At 59.2% G+C, this 24158-nt stretch overlaps 10 protein-coding genes across 10 annotated transcripts; 6 read left to right on the top strand and 4 right to left on the bottom strand.

Annotated features, from left to right (window-relative positions):
* Nucleotides 1–439: 439 nt before the first annotated feature.
* On the top strand, nucleotides 440–3077 carry THITE_2113662 (uncharacterized protein). The gene is made up of 2 exons (XM_003652266.1): nucleotides 440–2938; nucleotides 3000–3077. The coding sequence occupies exon 1, from the start codon at nucleotides 510–512 to the stop codon at nucleotides 2871–2873; it is 2364 nt and encodes a 787-aa protein (XP_003652314.1). The 5' UTR covers nucleotides 440–509; the 3' UTR covers nucleotides 2874–2938; nucleotides 3000–3077.
* THITE_2113658 (uncharacterized protein) lies at nucleotides 3078–3940 on the top strand. Its single transcript, XM_003652265.1, has 3 exons — nucleotides 3078–3435; nucleotides 3598–3697; nucleotides 3781–3940. Exons 1-3 carry the CDS (start codon nucleotides 3220–3222, stop codon nucleotides 3858–3860), a joined length of 396 nt encoding a protein of 131 aa, XP_003652313.1. The 5' UTR covers nucleotides 3078–3219; the 3' UTR covers nucleotides 3861–3940.
* A 553-nt stretch (nucleotides 3941–4493) lies between these two features.
* THITE_2113654 (uncharacterized protein) lies at nucleotides 4494–6899 on the bottom strand. The gene is made up of 5 exons (XM_003652264.1): nucleotides 6112–6899; nucleotides 5876–6033; nucleotides 5592–5818; nucleotides 5135–5537; nucleotides 4494–5032 (listed from the first exon to the last, which is right to left on the bottom strand). Exons 1-5 carry the CDS (start codon nucleotides 6654–6656, stop codon nucleotides 4593–4595), a joined length of 1773 nt encoding a protein of 590 aa, XP_003652312.1. The 5' UTR covers nucleotides 6657–6899; the 3' UTR covers nucleotides 4494–4592.
* Nucleotides 6900–7933: 1034 nt separating this feature from the next.
* THITE_111049 (uncharacterized protein) lies at nucleotides 7934–9131 on the top strand (the record flags this gene model as incomplete). The annotated part of the gene is made up of 2 exons (XM_003652263.1): nucleotides 7934–8425; nucleotides 8493–9131. 2 exons carry the CDS (start codon nucleotides 7934–7936, stop codon nucleotides 9129–9131), a joined length of 1131 nt encoding a protein of 376 aa, XP_003652311.1.
* A 1945-nt stretch (nucleotides 9132–11076) lies between these two features.
* On the top strand, nucleotides 11077–12640 carry THITE_126044 (uncharacterized protein). The gene is made up of 4 exons (XM_003652262.1): nucleotides 11077–11236; nucleotides 11376–11628; nucleotides 11691–11981; nucleotides 12041–12640. Exons 2-4 carry the CDS (start codon nucleotides 11433–11435, stop codon nucleotides 12181–12183), a joined length of 630 nt encoding a protein of 209 aa, XP_003652310.1. The 5' UTR covers nucleotides 11077–11236; nucleotides 11376–11432; the 3' UTR covers nucleotides 12184–12640.
* Nucleotides 12641–13208: 568 nt separating this feature from the next.
* Nucleotides 13209–14943, bottom strand: THITE_2113646 (uncharacterized protein). Its single transcript, XM_003652261.1, has one exon. It carries the CDS (start codon nucleotides 14802–14804, stop codon nucleotides 13464–13466), a length of 1341 nt encoding a protein of 446 aa, XP_003652309.1. The 5' UTR covers nucleotides 14805–14943; the 3' UTR covers nucleotides 13209–13463.
* A 930-nt stretch (nucleotides 14944–15873) lies between these two features.
* On the top strand, nucleotides 15874–17201 carry THITE_132975 (uncharacterized protein). Its single transcript, XM_003652260.1, has 3 exons — nucleotides 15874–16353; nucleotides 16417–16545; nucleotides 16601–17201. The coding sequence occupies exons 1-3, from the start codon at nucleotides 16243–16245 to the stop codon at nucleotides 16889–16891; spliced, it is 531 nt and encodes a 176-aa protein (XP_003652308.1). The 5' UTR covers nucleotides 15874–16242; the 3' UTR covers nucleotides 16892–17201.
* THITE_2113642 (uncharacterized protein) lies at nucleotides 17196–18247 on the bottom strand. The gene has a single exon (XM_003652259.1). It carries the CDS (start codon nucleotides 17771–17773, stop codon nucleotides 17324–17326), a length of 450 nt encoding a protein of 149 aa, XP_003652307.1. The 5' UTR covers nucleotides 17774–18247; the 3' UTR covers nucleotides 17196–17323.
* Nucleotides 18248–22135, top strand: THITE_2113640 (uncharacterized protein). The gene is made up of 6 exons (XM_003652258.1): nucleotides 18248–18738; nucleotides 18904–19049; nucleotides 19107–19133; nucleotides 19199–19234; nucleotides 19291–21696; nucleotides 21768–22135. The coding sequence occupies exons 1-6, from the start codon at nucleotides 18660–18662 to the stop codon at nucleotides 21951–21953; spliced, it is 2880 nt and encodes a 959-aa protein (XP_003652306.1). The 5' UTR covers nucleotides 18248–18659; the 3' UTR covers nucleotides 21954–22135.
* Nucleotides 22136–22204: 69 nt separating this feature from the next.
* On the bottom strand, nucleotides 22205–24030 carry THITE_55565 (uncharacterized protein; the record flags this gene model as incomplete). The annotated part of the gene is made up of 4 exons (XM_003652257.1): nucleotides 22205–22475; nucleotides 22560–23495; nucleotides 23668–23871; nucleotides 23926–24030. 4 exons carry the CDS (start codon nucleotides 24028–24030, stop codon nucleotides 22266–22268), a joined length of 1455 nt encoding a protein of 484 aa, XP_003652305.1. The 3' UTR covers nucleotides 22205–22265.
* Nucleotides 24031–24158: the final 128 nt, after the last annotated feature.

Genomic DNA, 24158 nt, shown 5'->3' with positions numbered 1-24158 from the left:
GTTGGGCCCATCCGGATCTTCGGCTTGCCAGCGTCGGTGTAGTAGGATGCCCAACTTCAGAATAGATGCTTGAAACGTCCCCGGACCCAAACATCGTTTTGGCTTCAAGCTCTATTCTCTTTCAGTGGCCAGTCAGAACTGAGCATGCTGCATACCTGCCTCGTCAGTTGGGAGCCTTCTTTTGCTGTCTGAATCAATGTTTCAGAATACCTTATATCACGGGGTGCCTAGGTCGGTAAGATTTACGTGCAACTATTCGGTAAAATTACGGCTCCACGGAATCAGCTCTTGTACGGAATACATACCTATCTTACCTTACCTTCAGGCTCAGCGTATGGAATACCCTACCCAAGAACAATCTAGGTACCTAATACGCACGATACAAGATAAGATACGGTACGATTGAATCGTGCCGCGAGGCTGCCTCTCAAGGTCTTCGCAGGCTTGTTTTGCAAACTTCATCGCCGAAAAATTTACCCGACAGTGTTTGGCACAGTTGGACAGTGATAATGCCCAAAAAGAGGAAGGCCGAAGCCAGCGGCGACATTGTCCAAGTGGGAAACAAATTGATATCCCTGGAAGGCTATCTGTCGAAGAAGCCGCGCAAAGACATAGCAGCGCCAGGGCAAAGTGACCCCGTTGCTGCTGGAGCGGTATCCGCCGCATCCAGTCCGCCAGCTCTGACCTCAAGCTCCGGGTCAAGAAGCACGCAGATTCCGGTTACAGCATCTTCTTCGGCCTCGAGCCCGCTGACCGGCGATCCTCAGTTTTTTGCTGCCAGACAATCCCTCCCGCTATGGACACGTCGAGATGAGATCCGTGGCATCCTGCGGCAGAAGGATGTCCTGGTGCTCGTGGGCGAGACGGGATCCGGCAAGAGCACTCAAGTGCCGCAGTATCTTTTCCAAGAGCCGTGGTGTCGGAGTAGGAAAGTGAAGGTGAAAGCCGGTGCTGGCACCGAGGAGGCTAGGGTGGGAGGCATGATTGCAATCACGCAACCACGGCGGGTTGCGGCAACGACGCTTGCTCATCGCGTGTCTCGCGAAGCCGGCACGCCGCTCAGTGAACACAACAGCGGCGGTGGAGGGGCCAATGGCGCGGTCTCAAAGGGCTTGGTTGGGTACTCGGTCCGCTTCGACCATCGGGTCCCGCCCGGCACGAAGATCAAGTATCTGACGGAGGGAATGCTGCTCCAAGAACTGCTTCGCGATCCTCACCTCAAGCAATACAGTGCCATTATTGTCGATGAAGTCCACGAGCGGAGCGTGGATGTTGACCTCCTCTTGGGATTCCTCAAGCAAATCGTCTCCGGGGACAAGGCTGGCCGTGGCGGGGTGCCACTCAAAGTTGTCATCATGAGTGCTACGGCCGATGTGGAGGGCATCCGGCGGTTCTTCTCCGAGTCAGTATCCCACAGCCCTGGCTCCCAACCCAGCTTGATGCCTAAGTCGGGGACTTCGGTTGATTTCCTCCAAATCGAAGGACGACAATTCCCCGTTGACATCGTTCATACGCCAAAACCGGTTCCGGACATCCAGCAGGCTCTCCTGAAGCTGGTCTTCAAGTTTCACACCGAAGAAGCGCTCTCGGACAAGCATGGCAGGAAGGATATCCTGGCGTTTCTCACCGGCCAGGAGGAAATCGAGGCTGCCCAGAAACTGATCGAAGAATACGCGTCGACGCTGGCCTCGAACCTGCCGAAGCTCAAGGTCTTTCCCCTGTTCGGGCAGCTTTCAATGGAGGCTCAGCACGAAGCCTTCCAGCCGGTCAAGGGCGGCTTTACGAGGAAGGTCGTCCTTGCCACCAACATTGCTGAAACATCGGTCACGGTACCTGGGGTGCGATATGTGATTGACTGCGGGAAGGCGAAGGTGAAGCAATTCCGTCCTCGGCTGGGCATGGAGTCGCTGCTCGCCAAGCCCATCTCGAAATCGTCGGCTATCCAGAGGGCTGGCCGCGCCGGCCGCGAGGGGCCCGGCAAGTGCTTCAGGCTGTATACTGAAGAGACGTACGAAACGCTGCAGGAAACAGATCTCCCCGAGATCTTACGCACCGACATCCTCAGCGCCGTCTTGACCATGAAAGCGAGAGGAATCGACGACGTCCTGTCGTTCCCGTTGATGGACCCTCCTGAAGTCGAGTCGGTTGAGAAGGCACTCCTGCACCTTCACATTCTCGGCGCGCTTTCCGACGACGGCTCCATCACGGAAACAGGGCGCAAGATGGTGCTCTTCCCGGTCACGCCGCCGTATGCTCGAGTGCTTCTGGCGGCGGCGGAGGCGAAGTACGATTGCTTGTTGGAGGCCATCGACATCATCTCCTGCATCACCGCTGGCGAGGATATATTCCTTCAGCTGCGGTCGGAGGAGGCAAAGGAGGAAGCTGAGGAGTACCGCAAGGAGCTCTCCCGGCGGGAAGGGGACCTCCTGACCTACTTGACGACGATGCAGCTCTATGCGGCGGAGAACACCGACCGTGCACAGTGGTGCAAGGACCGCAAGATCCACGTGAGGAACATGAAGCAGGCGCTGAACATTCGGAAGCAGCTCCGAGGCCTCTGCGTAAGGGAAGGCATGATGGAACCGCCGCCGCCAGACCCGCAGCCTTTCACGCCGACATCCCCGGAGCAGGCGGCCGTGATCCTCAAGTGCTTCCTGAAGGGATTCGCGCTGAAGACGGCAATCCTGGCGCCGGACAGCAGCTACGTCACTTCGCACGGCAAGCACGTCGTGGCGATCCATCCGTCCAGCGTGCTGCACGGCCAGAAAAAGGAGGCCATCATGTTTTTGGAGCATGTTTACACGCAGAAGAACTACGCAAAGAAGGTCAGCGCGATCCAGGCCTCCTGGATCGCTGATGCTCTAGAAGAATAACGTTAGAGGCACTTGGACTCGTTGGATTTCTAGAAAGATTTCTAGCCTTGAACAACCAATGCTAGGTATGTTTTCAAGTTGCCTGTAAGGGGTAGTAAGCTCATCAACAGTCTTGACTGTATATAGTGGCCCGTTAATACTGTGTGGGCCCTTCCAGCGACGCTGCGTCTTTCGTCTTGAACCCGGCAACGAAACTGTCGACATCGAACAGAGAGACCATCGAGAGGCTGCAATTGCCAGCCACAGAACTTGGTTCAACAGGTAGTTCGTCGTTTAATCTCACATTCAACGGCACACCTATACCCGTACTTCCGTGAGTGCCACAGAATAGAAGAGGTCTGCCAGGATGAAACCTTCGCTCCGCCTCCTCCTGGCCGCGCACATGAACACGGCAAAAGGGTTATCGCCCGGTCCCATGGCTCTCCTGCCCCCAATATACCTCTACCGACGGCTGCTCCGGGCGCACAGAAAACACCTCTCGCCCGAGATGCGGCTGCTGGGCGACGCGTACGTCAAGGCGCAGTTCCGAGAACACAGGGGCATCGAGAACCCTGTTCACGTGGTGGGTTTTGTTTTTGTTTTCGTTTCCTCTCTGTTCGGCCACACCGGAGTGCACGCCAGTCGAAGTTGACGATGAGCCAACCAAACATGGCATTGGTGATTCTGCTGGGTCCAGTTCTGTTTATCGGACTAGTACTTACTTACGCTTGCGTACCATATGCAGATAGGTTTCCTCACCGAGTGGCAGCTGTACGCGGAGAAGCTCGAGAGCAATTCCTGGGTCGGGGAGAAGCTGGATCCGGCAAAAATCGAGAAGATGAGTGGTATGCGTTTATTTGTCGCCGCAGACCTGAAGTTTGCCTGGCCGCGCGCCGCTTTCCGGATTGCCAAGCTGACCGGCACACAGACGAGCAACTGGGTCAGCTGTATGAGCTGATGAAGGCGATACAGAAGCGCGGAACAGAAGGGGGTGAAACACAGTCGTGACTGGCCCAATTTCTGAAGTTGAGTAACTAGGTACTGCTCTCAGCATATTATAACGTACTTTCGATCTAGCTTTTGATACCTACCGGTAGTTACTCGATCTGCGGCACGAATGAGCTTTTAGATCCACGCGGACCCAGTCCACGTGAACTTGACCAACCTTCATCTGGGTGCCCATATTCTCAGCTCTGAGACTGCCTTGTCCCGCGCTTGGGGCCGACGCGCATCCTCCGCGTCAGGTACAGGGAGGAGCACGGATAGCCGACCGCTCCCTCCCGTGTGCAGCCAGCCATTGATGTGTCTCGGTCCAGGCCCTTACGCAACGAAGTTGTGGAGCAGAGTACGGTCTACCGTCGCCCTTATCTTCTGTCGACTTACGCAGCCCACACGATGACAGACGGAAGACGAGGCAGCGCTGACAGTCTTCGTGCCACTCACTCGGGGGTGACAGAGGATGTAGGCCTTGGCTGCAGACTGTTGGTGAAAGGATGGCGCGCCCGTCGTTGTCTTGGCTCCCACGCCCCTTCACTGCTCTAGGCAACGACTAATCACCCCTTGCATCTCAGGGCGGCCTCACATCGGGCAAGACATGTACACAGTAACGTTACCTGATGTACACTTGGTTAAGGCGTCTACCTACATATCTGCCTGCTCTAGGTTCTAAGACAAACAAACGGGGGCGAGGCTGCCTCTGTCTAACCCGCCACAGCCACCACCAACCCCTCCCTACCCCCTTCACCGCACAACGGTCGGCTCATCCAGGTACCACGTCGAGTCTGCCTGCGGATCCAGCTCCTTGGTGGAGAACCCATTCCCCAAGTACGCAAAGCGGTTCTGCCTCGCGTCGTCGTCGTACACGTACTCCCAGTCCTCGCCGCGGAAGCGCTCCAGCATGTGGAAGAAGTGGATCCTGCTGCCCGGGTGCAGCGCGGTGACCGGCCCGTCGGCGCGCCCGTTCTTGAACCACGAGCGGCCGCCGGCCGCGGCCCACGCGGTGCGCGGCATGAACGCCGTGACGTGCTCGAAGTAGTCGTCCACCGCCGCCGCCGACGGCGCGATCGCCTTGATCCCCTCCGCCTGGCACTTCCTGATCACCGACGTGATGTACTTGGCGATGTGCTCGCTCAGCGTGAACACGCTGCCGTGGCCTATCGGTGCGTTCGGGCCGAGGAACACTGCGGGAGGGAGAAGAGGTGTTAGTGGGGTGAGTGAAACGGGTGGCATATTATGTGGCGCGGGAACGCCGTCTAGGGTAACGTTCGGGGCAGGGGACGTACTGAAGTAGTTGGGCAGCCCGGCGACGGCGCACGACATGTATGCCTTGGGCGTCTCCTTCTGCCACCGCTCCTGGAGGTTGCCGTCGCGGCCGATGATCGGGAAGCGCGGGCAGAAGGAGGTGTCGAAGCCGGTGGCGCAGATGATGGCGTCGACCTTCAGGACCTCGCCCGACTCGAGCTCAATACCCTCCGGCACGAACCGTTTGATCTCAGACCTTTTGACCTCGACGTTGGGCCTTGTCAGGGCCTGGAGGTACCCGTGGCCGGGAGTCATTCTCCTGCACCCGAGCGGGAAGTCGGGGATCAGTGCCTTGCAGAGCTCCGGGTTCCCGCCGAGCATCAGTGTCATGTATTCCGTGACCTTTGCTCGCGCAAAGGCTTGTACCGGACTTTGTGTCAGGACCTGGCACGGCTTGTCAGCCCTCGCCAGGATGAGACGGGGACCAAGGAGACTTACGATGGGGAAGGTGTTGTTGACCTCGACCTCGATCTTCTTGACGAACTCGCGGTAGAACTCGGGATCAGACTGGAACTTCTCGATCGTTTCCTGGGAGAAGTTCTCCTGCGCGTCCAGCTGGATCTTGCTGAGGATCTCCCCGGCTTGGCCCATGACTTTCCAGGCCTGTATCCTGGGCGGAATCACCCAAGTTGGCGTTCGGAAGACATGGTACAGTTTTTCGGCCCCTGGAGCTGTCAGTTCTCGGTGGAGGAACCTTTTTCTTCGAAGAAAATAGTTCTTACCTGGCTGGAGCTCCGGAAGCACCTGGATGCCGCTCGAGCCATTGCCAATGACGGCGATGGTCTTGCCCGTGTGGTCGAATTCCTTGGGCCAGCGGGCAGTGTGTATCAAGGTACCCTGATAAGTATCCACTCCTTCGACGTCGGGCCATTTCCAGTTGCTGTTTCCCCCGGCGTCAGTCGAAGCACATTGCAGAGCCCCCTTTCCGGAAAACCCTGAGCCCTTCTGGCTAGCTTACTTCAGAATGCCCGTCCCGTCGACGAGAAAAGTAGCGTGGTCGCCGAACTCCTCTCCAGTTCCCAGGTTTCGAACAACCAGGTCCCACTGGCCGTCTTTCTCGTTCCACTGAGCCTTCACCACTTGGTGCGAGGTCTTGATCGAGTCCCTCATGTCCTCGTCATCGCAGGCCTGGCAGAGATAGCTTCCGATCTCCTCGGCCGGCGCGAAGAAGTTGGACCAGTCCTTCTTTTGCCGCCACGAAAACTGGTAGCTGTGACTTGGGACGTCGCACCGGCAGCCGGGATAGCGGTTCTCGAGCCAGGTGCCCCCCACATCCGCGTTCTTCTCGTAGATAACAAGCTCGTAGTCGGTGAGGTTGAGCCGCAGCGTGCGGACCAGGTTCAGCCCGCTCGCGCCGGCCCCGATGCCCACGATGCGGATGTGCTTTGTCGACCCGAGTGGCTGCTCCCGAACCGTGTAGGCAAGGCCATTGGGCGGCGAGGACTGGCCTGGCGTGGGATGGCCGTTGGGCTGAGGCGCGCTCTCGGTGGTGGGAGTGTCCATGGCGTCTATTGCAAGCTCTCTGAGGAACAAAACAAAAGGGGGGGCTTGGGCGGTAGACGACTGAGGCCAATCTGGCGCCGGATTCCTTGGGGTTTTTAACACCAGCTTTTTTGGGGCCAGATAGTCTGGGCTTATATCCTGGGCCGGGAGGAGTCAAAGGAAGTTATCTGGGTTGTCACAATTGGCACGGACCGAGGAGGATTCCCAGGAGTTCTTCCCACCGGCGGCTCAGCAAACAACAGATTACACACGTAGTAACTACATGCTAGTTATGTAGCAAGTCGAACCACCAGGTAGACAACCGTCCCCCGGACTAGCTCCGGACGCAGGAGTTAGACCTGAACAAACACAGGGGATCCTCCGAGAAATACCACCCAGGTCGAGCCGCTTGCCCTTGCCCAGCTCGATGAAGTGGAGGCACCCCCTGGCTGAGGGGCGAGATAAAGACGCTGCACAGTTGGTCCGTTTACGGCGGCCTCGAGGGACTCTTGCCTTTGTTAGGTACCTGGATGTATGTACATAAAGTCCACGGCAAGGCACGAGCATGCACGCCATCCGTCACCATCCGTCCGAAGCCCGCTGCCGGTGCCGACGGCGACCGGATCTCGTGGCCATCGGGAGCTGGCGCTGCAATCCAATCCGCGTCGTCTTCCCGGGATGGGCCGGTCGCATGGCTTCGCTGACCTTGAAAGGGAGCAGGACAAGACCAAGCCTCGGTGCTCGTGCTTCTCGAAGTCGTCGTATTTTGTCCAACCACAGCCGTTGCAGGCTGCGCGCGTCTGTCTGGGCAGGAGAAGCTTGCTTCCAGGTTGTGGAACGGCGACTTGAGGGGCGACCCACCCACCTGCGGCGGATTCCCCCTGGCATTCATAGTGGGTCAATGCCGAAGGTGTGGGGTACCTTTATTTGGTACTGCGAAGCGTGGTTAAAGGTAAGTTACACAGAGGGCACGGAGTAGTGTGTCCCGCAGCTTGACAAAGCACGTAAAAAGAGAGATGGGCTAGTTTAACCCCTCTGAACAGGCCCTTCAACGACCGCATCACCTTCCAAAACCACCGTGCTGCGCAACCGAGCCGAGTCAGTCTTGCCATCTGCTTCCTCGGCCGTGCTAGGGTATCGACAAAGGATTCAGGAACCGGCAAAGCGTATCCTTGGCGCACGGCGGCCTACCGAACTTCGCCGCTTTTGCAGTCCGACAACCTGGCTCGAAGAGGCCGGATCCTGGACCCCAGCAAAACACCTCCCCTGGCTCTCCTGGCTCTCCGGCGCGGCGCAGCATGGCCTTTTCCTTTTCCTTCGCCGGCGACGACATAGAGGAGGAGGAGGACCAGCTAGCTGCCGGCCCTCATTCTTCTTTGCCACCAACAAGGAACACGCCAGCCAAGCCCGCATCCTCCTCGTCCGCGTCCGCGGGCGCCTTCCCCGTTCAGGGCAAACCGCTGCTCCCGCCCACGCAGCATGATATCGAGGACATGCTCTCCAAGTTGCCTTCCAAGGTCGCCTTCAGCCTGCTCGACGTCGACCTCGGCGATGGGCGCGTCGTCCAGCTGCCTCGGCGCGAGCTGTGGGACGTGCGCGTGCAGCTGATGGCCGAGGAGAGCGCGGACGATTCCGCCGAGTCCGAAGCCGGCCTCGGCGAGCACGACGTCAAGACCGGCATCTACGAGGGCGGCTTCAAGAGCTGGGAGAGCAGCGTCGATCTGGTCAAGGTGCTTGCTGCCGAGAACGCCGCAGACCTGTTGGCTCATGACCCATGCATCGTAGTAGAGGTGCGGCGAACTGTCCTCTGCTTTCCTCTTAGATAAATACTTGTGATGCCGCTGACACGGCTTGTAGCTCGGCTGCGGCACAGCCCTGCCTTCTCTGGCTCTCTTCCGGTGGGCCCTGAACGACAGAAAGCCCGAGCGAAACCAGCCGTTGGTGCTCACGCTCGCAGACTACAACCCGACTGTCCTCTATCTCGTGACTCTGCCCAACCTGATTCTTGCTTGGGCGCTCCAGCAACGGGCGCAGAATGAGGCCCTAGGCGAGGCTTTCACCCCGGATGGAGAGCTGGAGTTGACGCCAGAAGTGCTCCAAGCCTTCAGGCAGGCTCTTTCCTCAACCGGCATTAAGCTCTCTTTCCTGTCAGGAGCCTGGTCGCCCGAGCTGGTTGATTTGCTTTACAGTTCAGCCGTCCCCGCCGGCCTCCCAGACACCACCACAACGCTGCTGCTAGGATCCGAGACCATTTACTCCCCATTTGCGCTCGAGAGCTTCAGCAGCACGTTGCGCTCGATCCTTCTGCGAGAGCGCCGCGAGCGTCCAAGTGGCACCGCTCGGGCTTTCGTTGCCGCAAAGAAGCTGTACTTCGGCGTCGGAGGTTCCCTAGATGATTTTGTCGACAAGATGCGGGGACTTGGAGCAGACGTCAGGACCTTGTTCGAAGAGACACGGGGGGTCCACCGCGGCGTCGTGGAATGCCTTCTCTCCTGAGCATCGCCGACATAGACAGGTCCCGGGACGCCGTAGTTCACCAACCTCAACACGGCCGAGCCCTTACATGGGAGGCGCACCTGGACGGCTGCGCGGTGAGGTGTTTACAACGCCGCCTGCGACGGTGTGTCCTGTACGGCGAGTGCGTCGCGGTGTTTGCATGCATTCACAGCAGGTGTCCGGAGCTAGAAGCCGTGTTTTAGATCCATCGCTGCCTGGTTTCACCCCTTGCTGCGAGGCATCCTTCGTTCATCCGCACTGGCGGTGTTTCTGGACCGCCGCGGCTAAACGTGGTTCCGCAATGAGCGTTGTGAAGAGCCGTCGGAGTTCTGTTTGGCTGCCGATGAAACAAACATGACGGCCGCTCACCAGAGTCACCAGCCCGGTTGACCACCAAGTCGCCCGTGGCCCGGGAATGGTATGACGCAGAAGTGGGTTGACACATTCCACCTGATGTTTGCGTGTTGATGCTCAGGAGCTGTCGACTGTCCGTATCCGGTCATGGAGGGCATCATGCAACTTCCGCGGCTCCGTTTCATTGCCCGGCTTGTTGGCAGACGCCAGATGAACAGCTGGGGATACACCGCGCCCAAGGGGAGGCGCAAGGAGGCACAAAGAGTGAGGCGCAGCAAGCGCACGCTTGAGCTGCCCGTTTGCTTGGTGGATTGGGTGGCCGCAAGCGTCGACTTTGCAACGCACAATTTTGAAAGCATTGTGAGAGTCGACTGTGTAACTCTAAGTGAGCCGAGGGATGGTTGGATGGGTTCGGATCGAGTGCCGGAGGTGCGGAGCACCAGCCGGCCCGACACAAGGTATTGGGCAAGAGCAGGATCTTGTGTTGCATTGGATACCACACACAGCAGGCCATCAGCAGATGCGAGCAGCCGTGTGTTGCCGGCCCCATTGTTTCCACGAACTTCATGGCTTGGCGCTGACGACGCTGTCGACGCCACACCCGCAAGCAACCCAACAGATCTGAGAAGTGAAATGCCAAGCCCGCTGTCCTCTCGTGTGTTCTGCTTCTTCGAAGCTTCACTCGTGGCCTACCACTGGAGGCGGAGTTTCCCCAAAACACTCAGACCCAGCCATTCATCTGCAGGAAATTCGACGGAACCCGGGCGTGTCTTGCAACGTCTCCACTGCTCATTCCACGAGACAGTGTCGAGTGCGGGAAGTTGAAACGCAGTGATCTGAAGCCGGCCTGACGACGGATGATGGGTTGATCAAAACTACCACAAACCAGAAGATGTCTGAGCAACCTCAAACTGCCACTATTCTATACTAGTGCCGTCTGTCAGAACTGCGGCGCAGCAACGCTTGCGGAGCACAAGGAGACAAGTTTTGCTGCGAAGCATTTGTGCCAGCTGCTGAGCAATCCCAATGCAGCAGTCATTTCCACAATCGCCCCAACAGGCACTAGTGAATTCTACCGAACATTAGTGATCCGCAGGCAAACTTGGAACGGAAACCGACGGCCGGTGTGCAGCTGATGAGACGGGAAGGAGGTCGTTGCCGCGCATGCATTCAGCAGAGCCCTCGCTCGGGATAACTACGCCTCTGGCATTCACACCCTGCCTGCCGTTCACGGTGAGCTGAGAAACATGGTGCCGTGGTGGCGAACATGTTCCTTGGGCGAGGAGAGCCAATCTTGGCTCGCGAGTTCTTCGATTCTTGGCCCAGACCGCGGACCTGGCCCCCTGCAAGTTTTCTCCTACCCAGGTTCCCGCTGTGCCGCTTCCCCGTTGCAGCATTCTCTGTCTGGGGTGCGCTAGCAATGGACATTTCCTTCGCCTCTTCCTATTGGTGTGCTGGGTAAAGCGTAACTTCCCGGCCATCGCAGCGCGTCGAGGCGAGGCTATTTTGGCCCCTGGTGTGCCGTCGGTGCCTTCTTCCAGGTTTCTTCAGTCTTCCTCCTTCCTTCCCTTTCCCAACCGCAAACTCAGTCTCGCGACTGGCATTTAATCCCCGTAATAATTCAGAATCCTGCACTCGCTTCTCCACGATCGTTTCGCGTACAGTTTTCAATTCCAATATTCAATTGCCACTCGGCGCATCGCCCACAGCCTTTACGGTACACATACACAAGAAACATTCCAATCAGCTAAGTAGGTCGCACCGGGGCAACCGAATTGCGTGTCTCAAGCATCCCCTTTCCCGCCGTGGCCTCCTTTCCGGGCCATCCGCCACGCGGCCTTCCTCGTCGCCGATGTGCGTTAACTAACCGCCGCACTCCCCGTCGGGTAGTTACGCTATTTTCTTGACCATCGCCGTCCCCGAATCTTCATCCCCACTGTAGCCACAATGAAGCTCTCCGTTGGAGCCATCGTTGCCTTCGCGGCCGCTGTGCTCGCCAAGCCGATGTTCCTCAACTCCGCCTACAACCTCCAGGAGGATGTGCCCTTCACCTTGAAGTGGGGCGACGCTGAGGGCCCGGTCACGATCACCCTCATGACTGGCAACGACCCCAACAACCTGCAGAAGGTTACCGACATTGCCTGTAAGCGGGCCCCGACTTGGCCCCCAACCGCGGGAAACGCGCTTTGCTAATCAGCACCGCAGCTGGCCAGACGGGGACGGAGTTTACTTGGGTTCCCAAGGACCTGCCCTCGGGCACGTACGCCTTCCGGATCACGGATTCGACTGGCGAGGTCAACTACAGCCCCAGCTTCGACTACAGTGGCACCGGCTCCCTGCCCACGACGACGGGCTCGACGAGCGTCCCGAGCACTAGCACCTCGGCCTCGAGCACTTCTCCTAGCAGCACCAGTGAGAAGTCGAGTACTAGCACTACCTCGAGCTCCACGAGCGCGTCGACCACCTCCTCCACCACCACCACTTCGTCCAGTTCCAGTAAGTTGCGACGACCGTTTGCCTATGAAGCTTTGTTGTCTGACTTGTCGCCTCCGTAGCCCTCTCCACCAGCACCACCCCCACGACCACCCGCCAGGCCAGCACAACGACCGCCCCGCCCAACTCCAACAACGGCCAGCGCTTCGCCTCGCCGCTGGCGCTCGTCCTGCTCACCGTCGCCGCCCTCGTCTTCTTTAACTAAGAAGCTCTCGGGTGATGGTCCGGCGTTGAAGGGTTGGGGATCCTACATTTCTTTTATTGCTTTTGTCTTCTCGTACATAAGTTATTCTTGAGAAGGATGCTGTGCTTGGGTGCCAGGATCGGTTTGCGTAGTCGGCGGGTCGGTCGTGGCAGCTAGGCCAGGATCTGGGGCATCGGGCAGGGAAGTGGATAGTGAACGAGGGAAGGCGAATCTGGGAGCATGCGTATGCCGCTGCTGCGAGTTCATGGGTTCCGTCATGTCCCGTGGGGCTGAGACGTATGCGTTCATGCGTGCCTCTGCCCCACACGACCGTTGTTGTTGATAATGGTTTGCTGTACCACCGGCCACGGTTTGGAGTTTGGTTAGGGCAGTGCCGACGGCGTGTCGCTCGCATGCCTGATGCCTGTTCCGGGAATTAATACTTTGTTATTGTACATACAATTCCGTGCGTGCCGTCAGCAAGCTTGTGACTCGAACGTGTGGTTGTTATCATGGCTGTGGTATACAGTTCAGGGGTTGTTTTGCACGTCCGTCGGCAACCTGCAGCGCGGCAGATCCCACCAACCAAGGTACCAACCAGTGCACATGGCGGGAACCGACATATGCAACGGGCGTGGGGTGCAGCTGCTACCTAAGCTGGAAGTGTTGCTAGTTTGGCGCGGCCCGGTGTCGATCTTGTGCCACCCCAGTTTGGAGCCGCTGAAGTCTGAAGAAACGGGGTGCGGCTTGCGCCCCCCCCCCCCCCCCCCCCAGGGATATCAGGCGATGTGATGCAGCACATTCAAAGAACTGATGCTCGTCTTTATTTCCTGAGGCCTCTATCGGTGGCTCCAGAGAGTGGTCTAGCACTCCTCTCTAGCATAGTAATTTAGGTATCTAACTACGGATATACTCCAGTGTAGGGAATACTGCTGCTGACGTCTCGCCCGCTGATCATACAGATAGCTTAACAGCAATCCCCATCCTCCGTGACACCCGCTGCATGTTCCGCACGAGATCCATCCGCGCGAGAACGGAGCCCCCCATCCTGGCGGGTTTCTGAGAAAACCGGTAACCGTGTACCCTCGAGTGCTGAGCCGATTCGAAGCCGGCAGGATGATGTTCTAAGCTTCAACGCCGTGCAATGCTCAGAAACAGAAAGATGCCCTGACTTTTTTGCCGCTGTTTGTAAAACGCCCGCGATACAGAACGTCGACAACATCATATATGCAAGTTCTGGCCGGTAACGGATGGTTGTGTTCGTTATGTTATAGTAGCGAAGGCGTGGTCGAGCCGCGTCGTCAAGGATTCGTTTTCACGGGCGCCTCTTCTTCCGACACCACGACAACCACGGCGCAGATATCGTCCTCCTTGCCGCCGTGCCACACCTCGTCCGGGTAGTACCTCTTCACCTCCTTCGCGAACGGCCCGTCCAGCTTGGTGTTGACGCTGGCAGCCCTCGCGGCGCCGACGATCTGCGTGGCCAGCGCGCTCTGCAGCGTCGGGCGCCCGTCGGCGGCCAGGCCGTTCTCTCCTATCCTGGTGTACGGCCGCAGATCCGGCGCCACCTGCACGCCGCTCTCGGTGCCGGCCCACGCGCCGGCCCCGGCCATGGTCCGGCTGACGATGCGCAGGACGTCCTGGTTGAAGAGGTTGTCCCACAGGCCGTCGCTCGCGAAGACGAGCACGTCGCCGTGGCGGAGCCGGTGGCGCGTCACCTCGGCGTCGCGCGGCTGGTCCATGAGCCGTGCGCCGCCGAACGTCGCGGCGCGCAGCAGCATGCTCGGCGGCACCACGCTCAGCTGGTACGGCGTGTTGAACGCGTGCGTCTGCGGCTCGCTGAACGCGTGCACCCCGTTCAGCCGCAGCAGGATGAAGCCGCTGTCGCCCAGGTTGGCAACCTCGAGCAGGCCCTCGGCCTTGAGCAGCCCGACGATGGCGGTGCTACCGCCCGCCCAGATGGTCGGGTCGTGGCAGACGGCTTCGTACCCCTTTTGCATCAGCTGCCGCGCCGTCAGGGGCTGGCCTGTCCCCCGCATCACAGCTGGCGCCGCGGCGGCCGTGGCGGCCATGTAATCGCAGAAGGCGTGCGAGAAGTCGGCTGGGTCAATGCCGCTGTCCATCCACCCGCCCACGCCGTCCGCTACGCCGAGCGCCACCTCGCCGGGGACGGCGCCAAGGCGGCTCACGAAGAAGGCGTCCTGTCCAGACTCGGGCCTGGCGTGTTTCCCTCGGGGCGCTTTTAGTGGCTGCACGCGGTTGTACGGGTTGAACTGGAATAGATGGACCGACGGGTCGTAGCCGCGGCCCTTGGCGATGTATGATGCCGCCACATTGTAAACGAACTTACGGCCCGGTGACGGCGCGGATGTGGAGTAGGGGGCTCGTGTCCGTAGCGAAGAGCGCGGGGCGGGAAGGGCAGATCGACCGTGTATGTGCCGCAGACAGCTTGTCGTTGCTGCGTCGGCTGCTGCCGGCGAGAGTGCAGCCGGCGAGAGTGCAGCCGCCGGACGGGACGAGACGGTACGAACGGTAGTGTGGGAAGCTTTCGTCCTCGTGATTACCCGGATGAGCTGCGGAGTACACGGCGCGGGACAGCATGCCAGCGAGAGCACTCGGGCGACGCCCACGACGCCTGCCATTGCGCGAGAAACACAGACGGCGGCGAGGAAGCGAGCTCGACTTGCGCGACCTTCCTGCCAGACCCTCTGAGGATCGGATTCCTATGGAGACAAGTCCCTCGTCCAAAGCATCACGGACGCGTTCGGCGGTCGCAATCGCGAAAGGGGTTCGGGCGGCGACCGAGTGGTCGAGGTCATCGGATCCGTGCTGTTGATTGAATCCGAAGTTCCGGTTTGCGCACTCCAAATCGCGGCCGTAGCACAGCCGCGGGTTGTTCCAGGCGGCCAGCAACTGGGGGTCAGCAATCCCTCGTCGTCGCTACGCTATCAGGCTCACCGTGCCGACCATGCCGCTGGGGACCGAACACTGCTGCCGGCCCGGCGAAATTTCCTGCAGATGTGGAGACCGTGGTCCCGGGTTGGATCGGCTGTGGGCCTGCCGCAGGCTTGGCCCGTGCATAGTGTAGTATACACTAATGTGCGCTTGGAGTCGATGGCACGTGCATGGCTGAGCAAAGAGTGCGGGGGCGGGTGCTTGCTGTCTTGGCATCGAGTTGACTGCGTCCAGAATACTCCGGAGATTGTGAAACGGTCCAGAGCACAGCCTCGTCGCCGGGAGCCGGAACCTTTGTCATGTCATTGACCCAGCTCTCATTTCATGGTCGGATAGTGACATGGACGTATGTAGAAGGATCGGTGATACAGGTGACCGGTCAAGTGGCACGGAAGGTCTTACCTACGGCTCCTGCTTGCACTTACCCAATCGCCTCGTTAAGGATAGCTGAGGGAGCAACTTGAATAAATTGTAGGACACAGCGACGGTCCCGGCTGTCCTTCCAGCCCCAAGCTCGCCGGAACTGTGTATGCACCACAGGAAGTTTATGAGGAGCCCAACGCAATCGATGCGTCAGCTACTGTGGTAGTCTCTGGCTGTTGGACTTCGGCCGAGGTCCACATAAGGCGAATCGAACTTTGCGCGAATGGAGCTTGGCGCACGTTGTCGCTCGGCCCGTGGAAGCTGAAACGCCGAAAGGCATCATGAAACCTCCCCTTTGTCGACTGCCCCAGTGCCACTGCCGTCTCACATTTTGCGGATTGAACTGTGTAACAGGGTTGCCCCAGTGCCGAACCCCCCATATTGCGTGTACTTGGCAACGGCGAAGAAGGCGCCATCGGGGCCAGCCGTCCATGATCAGCACGATTTCCAGTTAACACCAAAGCGCTTGCCACATCTTGCAGGCCGTTTCTTGTCTTGGCATCTCTTCCATTTCACTTCGCTTCCCAACGACTAAGTACTCTACCAGCTCATCTTCGCTCGCTTCCCGCCCTGCACATTCCGACCGTGTCTTTGTGTGCTTCGGTCTCCGAACACGGCCGGTATCATTGTGCCACTTCCGTCCTATTCATCCCTCTCGTCTGCATCAAACCCGAAGGATCCGGTGCCGCTTCGTCTACGACCATGCCCCCCGCGGTCGCGCGACTCTTCTCTCGGCAGTTCGAGAACTGCACATTCACCGAGGATGGCTTCATCGATGAGAGCAGTTGCTATGTGCCATTTTGGGCTACAAGAGTGGGTTTAAACCCATCCCTTTGTGGTTCTGCTACAGGCCAGGAGAGTTGACTCCCGTCGCAGACAGGCACGATCGTCAAGTGGTCGCTCTTCCTCGGCATAATAGCGGTGGTTGGCCTGTACCTCCTGGTGGGCTACATACACGCGCAGAGGAGGGTGCGGAAGGGCTTGCCACCCCTTGCATATCACCGAGTATGTTCGTCCCAAGGTCCCGTCGATGTGGTTATAAATGCTGACCTCGGTGCAGTTCCTTGTCTCCCGGGCAACTCTCGCCCAGGTCGATCCTCGATACCGGTATCCGCAATCAGTAACCGTTCACCCGTACGCTCCAGAGAGCCAGTATTACGACATGCACGCCGTGCCCCCGCCGGTCTACGATCCGAATGCGCCACGCCCGCCCAAGTACGAGCCGCCGGCCGGGGCTACCAAGATCGAGTCGAGCCAGCAGCAGAGTCCCGAACAGAGCCAGCAGCAGCCTGAGGGACCCGTCGAATATGCGCCGCCTGCGGGACCGCCTCCTAGCGCCTCCCGGCCCTAGGGGACGGGAAGCACGAACCATTTGTGCGACTGAACGGAGGACATTTCATTCCCGTAATCGACGATTCCGCCGAACAAGGGGTCGTGAACGCCCCTAACCTTAGCGCGCGCCGCACGCCGGCGACGAGGCTGGCTGAGGAGGGTTGTCTGGGAGTTCCCTTTTTGGCGTTTGATGAACGGCTGCAGGACACCGGGGGGCTGGAGTTGGGCGGGTCACATGCACTCCTGCTTTGCTTTGCCAACACAACCGAACCTAGACCGAGATGACGTTTCGCACTCCTAGAAGGAATAACAATATCCATTGAATGTCTCCATTGGCCCATGCCAAGTTCATGTAATAGTAAATGCACCCCGGAACACCTCGCTAAAAGCAGACTCTCCCATTGTGCGCCGTAGTGTGTGTGTGTATGCCGCCCCGCCTCCTCTGAACTCCTTAGTCGATATCCATCGCATCCGGATCGTCCTCTGACCCCGGCCACCCCGTGCGCTCCGCGGGCATACCTCCCGATGGCGAGGGTGACGTCGCCAGCGGCGTGGGATTCGAAACCGGCGCCACGGAAGCTTGCTCCCGCTCGACCCTCTGCTTCTCCCGCGCCCGCGCCCGCGCCTCAATGATCGCCTTGCGCACGCTGTCCTGTTCCTCGGGCACCGAGATCGAGCTCGGCACGCTGTACAGCACTAGCTCCTTGCCCGCCATCTCGGCGGCCGGGTCGGGTCGCGGGTTGAGCACGCGGGTCGGAATGCGGTTGTTGAGCAGGTGCTTTTCGATGTCGGGCAGGAAGACGAGCTTGCTCGAGTCGGCGTCGCTTTCGGCGTCCGAGGAGGAGAGCTCGTCCTCGAGGTTGTAGATGTAGACTTTGTACTTGGTGTCGTCGAGCTGCATTTGCGAGCCATCCTCGGGGATGGATTTGTGTTTGGATTTTTTCGAGCCGCCGTGCTCGCTGCGCTCCGCGGTGTGGGCGGTGGGATTCTCGACTGGCACATAGAGCTTTTGGCCGGATTGTTCTAGGGGTGTACGTCAGCAGGGTTAATGCCACGGAACGGGCACGCAATGGCCGACTGGGCGGGACTGCAATACCGAGATTCAGCAAACTCAGCCTTTTGGAGAGGCGTTCATTGTTCTCCGGAGGTGCCTCGGCCTTGCGCTTGCGCGAGCGATGCGACGGTAATTGCTGTGTTGCGAAGTGTCCATGGTTGGAGTGCTGGTGTTGGTGGTTGTAGTGCTGGCCAATGCTGAGCGCGTCCATCTTGGGACTGTAGGCGGAAAGTCCCCCAGCGGGTTCGTCTTTTTCCCCCTTCTTCCTTGCCACTCATCAGCTCTTCGCCAATTGACGCTCGGCCGCGTCTGCCAGCTGCCTCCGGAGGGTCGGAAATAATATGGGGGAGCGTCCAATCAATGCGAGACTCAAGATTGAGTCACGATAAAGAGACGTCCGATATCGCGAGGCAGGAGGACGCTGCGAGCGATGTCAGGAGCACTGCGCCTGGACACGGCGCTGTGGTTACGGCGCTCTAGAAGGCCGTGTGGCGGCTCAGGCCGTCTGCCCCCTTATGAGCCTTTGAGTCATTGGTCGCGAACCTTCCACCACAAAAGCCGCCCCGCCCCGCCGTTACTTAGCACTGTACTCGAGAACTTTCGAGTAACCACCGCGTTTTCAACCGCCAACCCCTTGCGCTGCTACCCCGCGTTGATCGGTTTGCGGCTACCGATCCCATTAATCTCCAGGAACGGTTATCGACTTTATTCTCGATCCTCCACGCTGCCGACCATGGCCGACGTCAGGTGGACAGGGCCCCTCGTCCGCAAGACCTTCCTGGACTTCTTTGCAGAGAAGGGGCACACGATCGGTAAGCGCATCACCACCAATGCCCCCGCTGCACGCCGGGCGGTTTGGTTCTGCCGCGCATGGCAGTTCGCATACGGAGCTTCAACCGCGAGCCTCTCGGGCTCCGGGCAGCAATGCACTTCGTTCCAGTGTTCGCCTGGCTTTCGCTGACCGGGTTGCCCCGCAGTGCCCTCGTCGTCTGTGGTCCCTCACAATGACCCCACCTTGCTCTTCACGAACGCGGGCATGAACCAGTTCAAGCCCGTGTTCCTCGGGACAATTGGCAAGACTGAGCCCATTGCCCAGCTGAAGCGCGCGGTGGACACACAAAAGGTGATATTGCCGAGTTCTGACGTTCTGGGGACCGCCGCGTGCTGACTTTCGGGATAGTGCATCCGTGCTGGTGGCAAACACAATGTATGTTTCGACCGTCGACACAGCGCCCTGCGCGCGCCTCGCCGTGCTAACCTTCGCACAAACAGGACCTCGACGATGTCGGCAAGGACAGCTACCATCACGTGAGTGCCGCCGTCTGCACCCGCCGCGCGTTTTCCATTCGCTTACAACACCACAGACGTTCTTCGAAATGCTGGGGAACTGGTCCTTCGGCGACTATTTCAAAAAGGAAGCGATTGAATGGTCGTGGGAACTTTTGACCAAGGTCTATGGGCTGGACCCCAACCGTCTCTACGTCACATACTTCGAGGGCAACCCCGACTTGAACCTCGAGCCGGATCTCGAGGCCAAGCAGCTGTGGCTCCAGGTGGGAGTCCCGGAGGACCATATCCTGCCGGGCAACATGAAGGACAACTTTTGGGAGATGGGCGACCAAGGGCCGTGCGGACCCTGCAGCGAGATCCACTACGACAAGCTGGGTGGGCGAAACGCGGCGCACCTGGTGAACCAGGATGACCCCTTGGTGGTCGAGATTTGGAACAACGTCTTCATGCAGTTCGATCGCCAGAAGGACAAGACGCTCAAGCCCCTACCTGCGAAGCACATCGACACCGGCATGGGCTTTGAGCGGTTGGTTTCTGCGCTCCAAGACAAGTTGTCCAACTACGCGACCGATATCTTCACCCCGTTGTTTGCGAGGATACAGGAAGTGACGGGAGCGCGGCCGTACTCTGACAAGTACGGGAAGGACGATGTCGATGGAATTGATACTGCCTATCGTGTCGCCGCCGATCACATTCGTCTGCTCGCGTTCGCCATTGCTGATGGGGCTGCGCCAAACAACATCGGACGAGGTTATGTTGTCAGACGTGTCCTCCGGCGAGGCGTGCGGTACGCCCGGAAGTACTTCCATGCCGAGATTGGCTCCTTCTTCTCCAGCATCCTGCCGGCACTCGTAGAGCAGATGGGCGACCAATTCCCCGAGCTCAAGAAGAAGCAGAATGATATCAAGGAGATTCTTGACGAGGAGGAAGTGGCTTTCGCCGTCACTCTGGATCGGGGCGAGAAGCAGTTCGAAAAGTACGCCTCGCTTGCGGTCAAGGCTGGCAACAACAAGCTCTCCGGGGCGGATGTGTGGCGGCTTTATGACACATTCGGGTTCCCTGAGGACCTTACGAAGCTCATGGCCGAGGAGCGTGGTCTGACCATTGATGAGGCCGAGGTGGAGGTTGCTCGGGAGAAGGCCAGAGAGGCGAGCAAGGCTGTCAAGGAGGCCGTCCAGACGTTCCCGAAGCTCAACGTGCACCAAATCGCCGAGCTGGAGAACACCATCAAGCTTCCTCGGCCGGACTCGGAAGCCAAGTACCAAAAAGGTGACACCAAGGGTAAGGTGCAGCTGATCTTTACGGGCAACGAGTTCCGCACGACCAGCAAGGAGCTGCCGCCGAAGACGCCTCTAGGCGTGCTGCTCGACAAGACCAACTTCTATGCCGAGTCGGGTGGTCAGGTCGCGGACACCGGCCGGATCCTTATCGACGGCGTTGCCGAGTTCAAGGTTCTCGATGTTCAAGAGTATGGCGGCTATATTGTGCACAACGGCTACCTCGAGTACGGAGAGCTCACCGCCGGCGACGAGGTGATCTGCGAGTACGACGAACTGCGGCGCCAGCCCATCCGGAACAACCACACTGGAACGCACATCCTTAACCACGCGCTGAGGGAGGTGCTTGGCGACGAGGTACACCAGAAGGGGTCACTGGTCGACCAGGACAAGCTGCGCTTCGACTTCAGCCACAAGAGCCAGGTCAGCTTGGAAGAGATCAAGAAGATTGAGGACATGTCGAATGAGGACATTCGGAAAAACCTCAAGACCTATTACAAGGATGTCGACCTGGATTTGGCGCGCCAGATCGAGGGGGTGCGTGCCGTCTTCGGCGAGACGTACCCCAACCCGGTGCGCGTCGTGTCCATCGGCGTCGACGTCGACGAGCTTCTCAAGAACCCGAAAAACCCCGAATGGCGTAAGATCAGCGTCGAGTTCTGCGGTGGCACCCACGTCGACGCCACCGGTATCATCAAGGACCTGATCATCATCGAGGAGAGCGGCATTGCCAAGGGCATCCGACGCATTGTCGCCTACACAGGAGATGGCGCCCACCAGGCCCAGCGCGACGCCAAGGTGTTCAGCGAGAAGCTCGACCACATCGAGGCGCTCGACTTCGGCCCCCAGAAGGCTGCCGAGATCAAGGCCGCCGCAGTAGAGCTTGACGCGCTCGCCATCTCCGCTCTGACCAAAGAGGAGCTGCGGCAGCGGTTCGCCAAGATCCAGAAGGAGGTCGTCGACGAGCAGAAGAAGCGGCAGAAGGCCGAGAGCAAGACGGCCCTAGATACGGTGCAGGGCCACTTCAGCAAGGAGGAGAACAAGGACGCCAAGTTCTTCGTCGGCCACCTCCCCATCTCAGCCAACGCCAAGGCCATCGCGGACGTCATAACCTACTACAAGTCCAAGGATAAGGAGCGGACGGTCTACGTCTTTGCGGGCAGCAAGGACGATGCTGTTATGCACGGCGTCTACGTCGGGACGGTGAGTCCCCCATCACTGAGCGTCAAAAACCGTCGGAACTCAGGGTTTATTTTGCTGACTGGTTACTGTAGCATCTTTCGTCCAAGGGCATCACGGCTGAGCAGTGGACCGCCGCCGTCACCGAGGTCATTGGCGGCAAGACGGGCGGCAAGGAGCCCAGCCGGCAGGGCGCTGGCGCTGAGCCTGCCAAGCTCGACGAGGCCGTTGCCAAGGCGGAGCAGTGGCTGGTCGAGAAGATGAAGGAGCTTGGTATCTGAGTCGGATGGCACGGCGGGAAATTAGGGGGGAGATATAGTCTGGTAGCAGGTTTGATCCGGCGGGAAAGGAAAATAAATGGGTAAAGTTGAAGGCATATGGGGGGCGTATTCTTGAGTTCTCGGATGTGTTAAATGACTTCCCGTTTCTCGGGCTTGCCGAATCAGCTGAATGAATGCACCCACAATATAGAGCGATCCAAGCGGTCTCTGGGAAACGGTTTCTGCCGACAGGCTCGGTCCGGCAGTGTGGCGGGCATCGTACAATTCGTGTTGTTTACACAAGATGTGATGTGTAGAGAGTATGTACGCTTGTTATACAGTATACAGCACACTGGCGTTCTTGTACCATGTGAGCAGGGGGTTTTCACCGCTCCGCGTCTCGGTGTCCTCGACGTAGGCCCACCTGCGCATGAACTCCTCGTGGGTGAGCACGCGGGTCAGTTTGCCGGTGATGGCCTGGTACGTGGCCTCGGCCGTTTGAAAATTGGTGGGGAACATGATATCGAAGTAGCCCTGGTGAACCTAGGGGTCGCCGCGAGTCAATGGCTGACCTTCCCCAAGTCGTTCGGTACGCTTGACGGGGAGAAAAAAAAAAAAAAAACTCACCAACGGCGTGGTCACGGGCACCGGTTGCCTCTGGAACCGCGTTTGCACGATCGGGGCGTTCAAGCCTTTGATCGCACCCGGCAGTGAGTGGAAATCGCTGGTGAGCAGGCGGTGCGCAGGGAAGTACCGCCCCAGGACTTCGAAGAACTGCATCAGCCGCGTGGGTATGTATTCGGGATCGCTGAGGTTCGGCGCCAGCGGTTTCTGCGCCGCGAGCCAGCGGCCAAGACGGGTGGTTGGGTAGGGGACCTTGTACCGCCCGTCGGTGGCGACGTCCCGGACGCGAAGGTAGCGAGCCGCAACAGGGTCCAGCTGGGGCGTGTAAAACTCGTAGAAGTCGCCGTTTTCGTCGATCAAAACTATTCCTTGCAGCGGCTTCCGAGTCGAGATGTCGTAGCGGAGGATGTCGTGGGCGAAGTTGTCGAAGACCTCGAAGGCGAGGAAGAAGCAGGGCGAGGGCACCGGCTGGACCCAGTCGAAGATGGACTGGTTGATGATCTCCACCTTGTCCGCGTGGCCGCGCGCGGCGGAGGACTGCATCAGCTGTGAATGCTGCAGGGTGGCGAGCTGGGTGCTGATCTCAATGATCCTGTATTTTGTCCGGTCGTACACGGCAGGATCGACGTCGCGGATGTAGTCCAGGATGTTGAGCATGAGGGTGCCACGGCCGGCGCCCATCTCGTAGATGATCAGGTCATAGTAAGGGTAGGTGGTGAGTTTGTAGTTGGCGATGAGATAGCGTGCGATTGCTTCGCCGTAGTAGGGGCGAAAGAGCTCCGTGGGCGTGTACCAGAGTTGGCGTGTCTCACATGGGGAGACGGCATCGAGCGAGTCCTCGAACTCGACGTAGCGGCGGGAGAGCAGAGCGTGGAAGTCGAGCTCATCATACAGGGAGTGGAAGTCGAAGGGCTCGCCTGGCGTGAAGATGACAACTTGCTTGGAGAAGTACCCGTAGTTGGGGTTGTAGAGACTGTCTGGCAGGGCAGAAGGAAGGAATACGTCAGCAGCTGTTCAGCGCCAGGGAGGCAACCGGCCACTCCCCGGCCACTCCCCGGCCCCAGTGCCACCGAGACCAACCTTCTATAAAGTCCCGCATGAACATCTTGACCCTGCGCGGCCGCTCTTTTCGACCGCGGAGGTCCATGGCGGTGACCATGGGGTATCGCTGGAACTCCTCCGACATGTCCTGTTGGAAGACATCGCTGCGCTGCTGCCAATTGCTCTCGCTCTCGGGGGTGCCGGTCCCAGACCCGCTGCGGCCGCGGCTAACATACGAGCGGCGTTGAGGGCGGCGGTGGTCTTGAAGTTGCGGCTGGTGCCGGTGCAGCGGTTGCCCGTGGAGCTCGTGCAGGCGTTGTCGGCGCACATCGCGGAGCGCAGCCGCCAGCGTCGCCAGGTTCCGCCGCAATTGGCACGTTGGATGGTGTCGGAACAGTTGTCGGAACAACCGCGTGACTACTGGGGAGTCCATGATGCCGAACAGAGACGGGGAGTCGCTCGCGGGCTTCACGGCGACCCGGCCAAGCGAATCCGAGAAGCTGTCGGTTGCGGCGTGCTTTGCCCCAGGCGGCCGATTCGAAGTGAACGTTAACTTTTTCC

This window comes from Thermothielavioides terrestris, chromosome 2 (assembly GCF_000226115.1).
Source record: "Thermothielavioides terrestris NRRL 8126 chromosome 2, complete sequence".
Classification (NCBI taxonomy): domain Eukaryota; kingdom Fungi; phylum Ascomycota; class Sordariomycetes; order Sordariales; family Chaetomiaceae; genus Thermothielavioides; species Thermothielavioides terrestris.
Note: the sequence above shows the minus strand (reverse complement) of the source record. Positions and strands in the feature narration are given on the sequence as shown.

Excerpts from the sequence above, each read along its gene's own strand:
- THITE_2113662 (XM_003652266.1), top strand. The coding sequence starts at position 510 with ATGCCCAAAAAGAGGAAGGCCGAAGCCAGCGGCGACATTGTCCAAGTG.
- THITE_2113658 (XM_003652265.1), top strand. The coding sequence starts at position 3,220 with ATGAAACCTTCGCTCCGCCTCCTCCTGGCCGCGCACATGAACACGGCA. Across the intron at positions 3,436-3,597 it reads TCGAGAACCCTGTTCACGTG|ATAGGTTTCCTCACCGAGTG; the intron begins GTGGGTTTTGTT and ends TACCATATGCAG. Across the intron at positions 3,698-3,780 it reads AAAAATCGAGAAGATGAGTG|ACGAGCAACTGGGTCAGCTG; the intron begins GTATGCGTTTAT and ends ACCGGCACACAG.
- THITE_2113654 (XM_003652264.1), bottom strand. The coding sequence starts at position 6,656 with ATGGACACTCCCACCACCGAGAGCGCGCCTCAGCCCAACGGCCATCCC. Across the intron at positions 5,819-5,875 it reads GCTTCCGGAGCTCCAGCCAG|GGGCCGAAAAACTGTACCAT; the intron begins GTAAGAACTATT and ends TGACAGCTCCAG. Across the intron at positions 5,033-5,134 it reads CGGGCTGCCCAACTACTTCA|TGTTCCTCGGCCCGAACGCA; the intron begins GTACGTCCCCTG and ends TCCCTCCCGCAG.
- THITE_126044 (XM_003652262.1), top strand. The coding sequence starts at position 11,433 with ATGAAGCTCTCCGTTGGAGCCATCGTTGCCTTCGCGGCCGCTGTGCTC. Across the intron at positions 11,629-11,690 it reads GAAGGTTACCGACATTGCCT|CTGGCCAGACGGGGACGGAG; the intron begins GTAAGCGGGCCC and ends TCAGCACCGCAG. Across the intron at positions 11,982-12,040 it reads CACCACTTCGTCCAGTTCCA|CCCTCTCCACCAGCACCACC; the intron begins GTAAGTTGCGAC and ends TCGCCTCCGTAG.
- THITE_2113646 (XM_003652261.1), bottom strand. The coding sequence starts at position 14,804 with ATGGCAGGCGTCGTGGGCGTCGCCCGAGTGCTCTCGCTGGCATGCTGT.
- THITE_132975 (XM_003652260.1), top strand. The coding sequence starts at position 16,243 with ATGCCCCCCGCGGTCGCGCGACTCTTCTCTCGGCAGTTCGAGAACTGC. Across the intron at positions 16,354-16,416 it reads TGCCATTTTGGGCTACAAGA|ACAGGCACGATCGTCAAGTG; the intron begins GTGGGTTTAAAC and ends CTCCCGTCGCAG. Across the intron at positions 16,546-16,600 it reads CACCCCTTGCATATCACCGA|TTCCTTGTCTCCCGGGCAAC; the intron begins GTATGTTCGTCC and ends ACCTCGGTGCAG.
- THITE_2113642 (XM_003652259.1), bottom strand. The coding sequence starts at position 17,773 with ATGCAGCTCGACGACACCAAGTACAAAGTCTACATCTACAACCTCGAG.
- THITE_2113640 (XM_003652258.1), top strand. The coding sequence starts at position 18,660 with ATGGCCGACGTCAGGTGGACAGGGCCCCTCGTCCGCAAGACCTTCCTG. Across the intron at positions 19,134-19,198 it reads GTGCTGGTGGCAAACACAAT|GACCTCGACGATGTCGGCAA; the intron begins GTATGTTTCGAC and ends TCGCACAAACAG. Across the intron at positions 19,235-19,290 it reads GCAAGGACAGCTACCATCAC|ACGTTCTTCGAAATGCTGGG; the intron begins GTGAGTGCCGCC and ends ACAACACCACAG.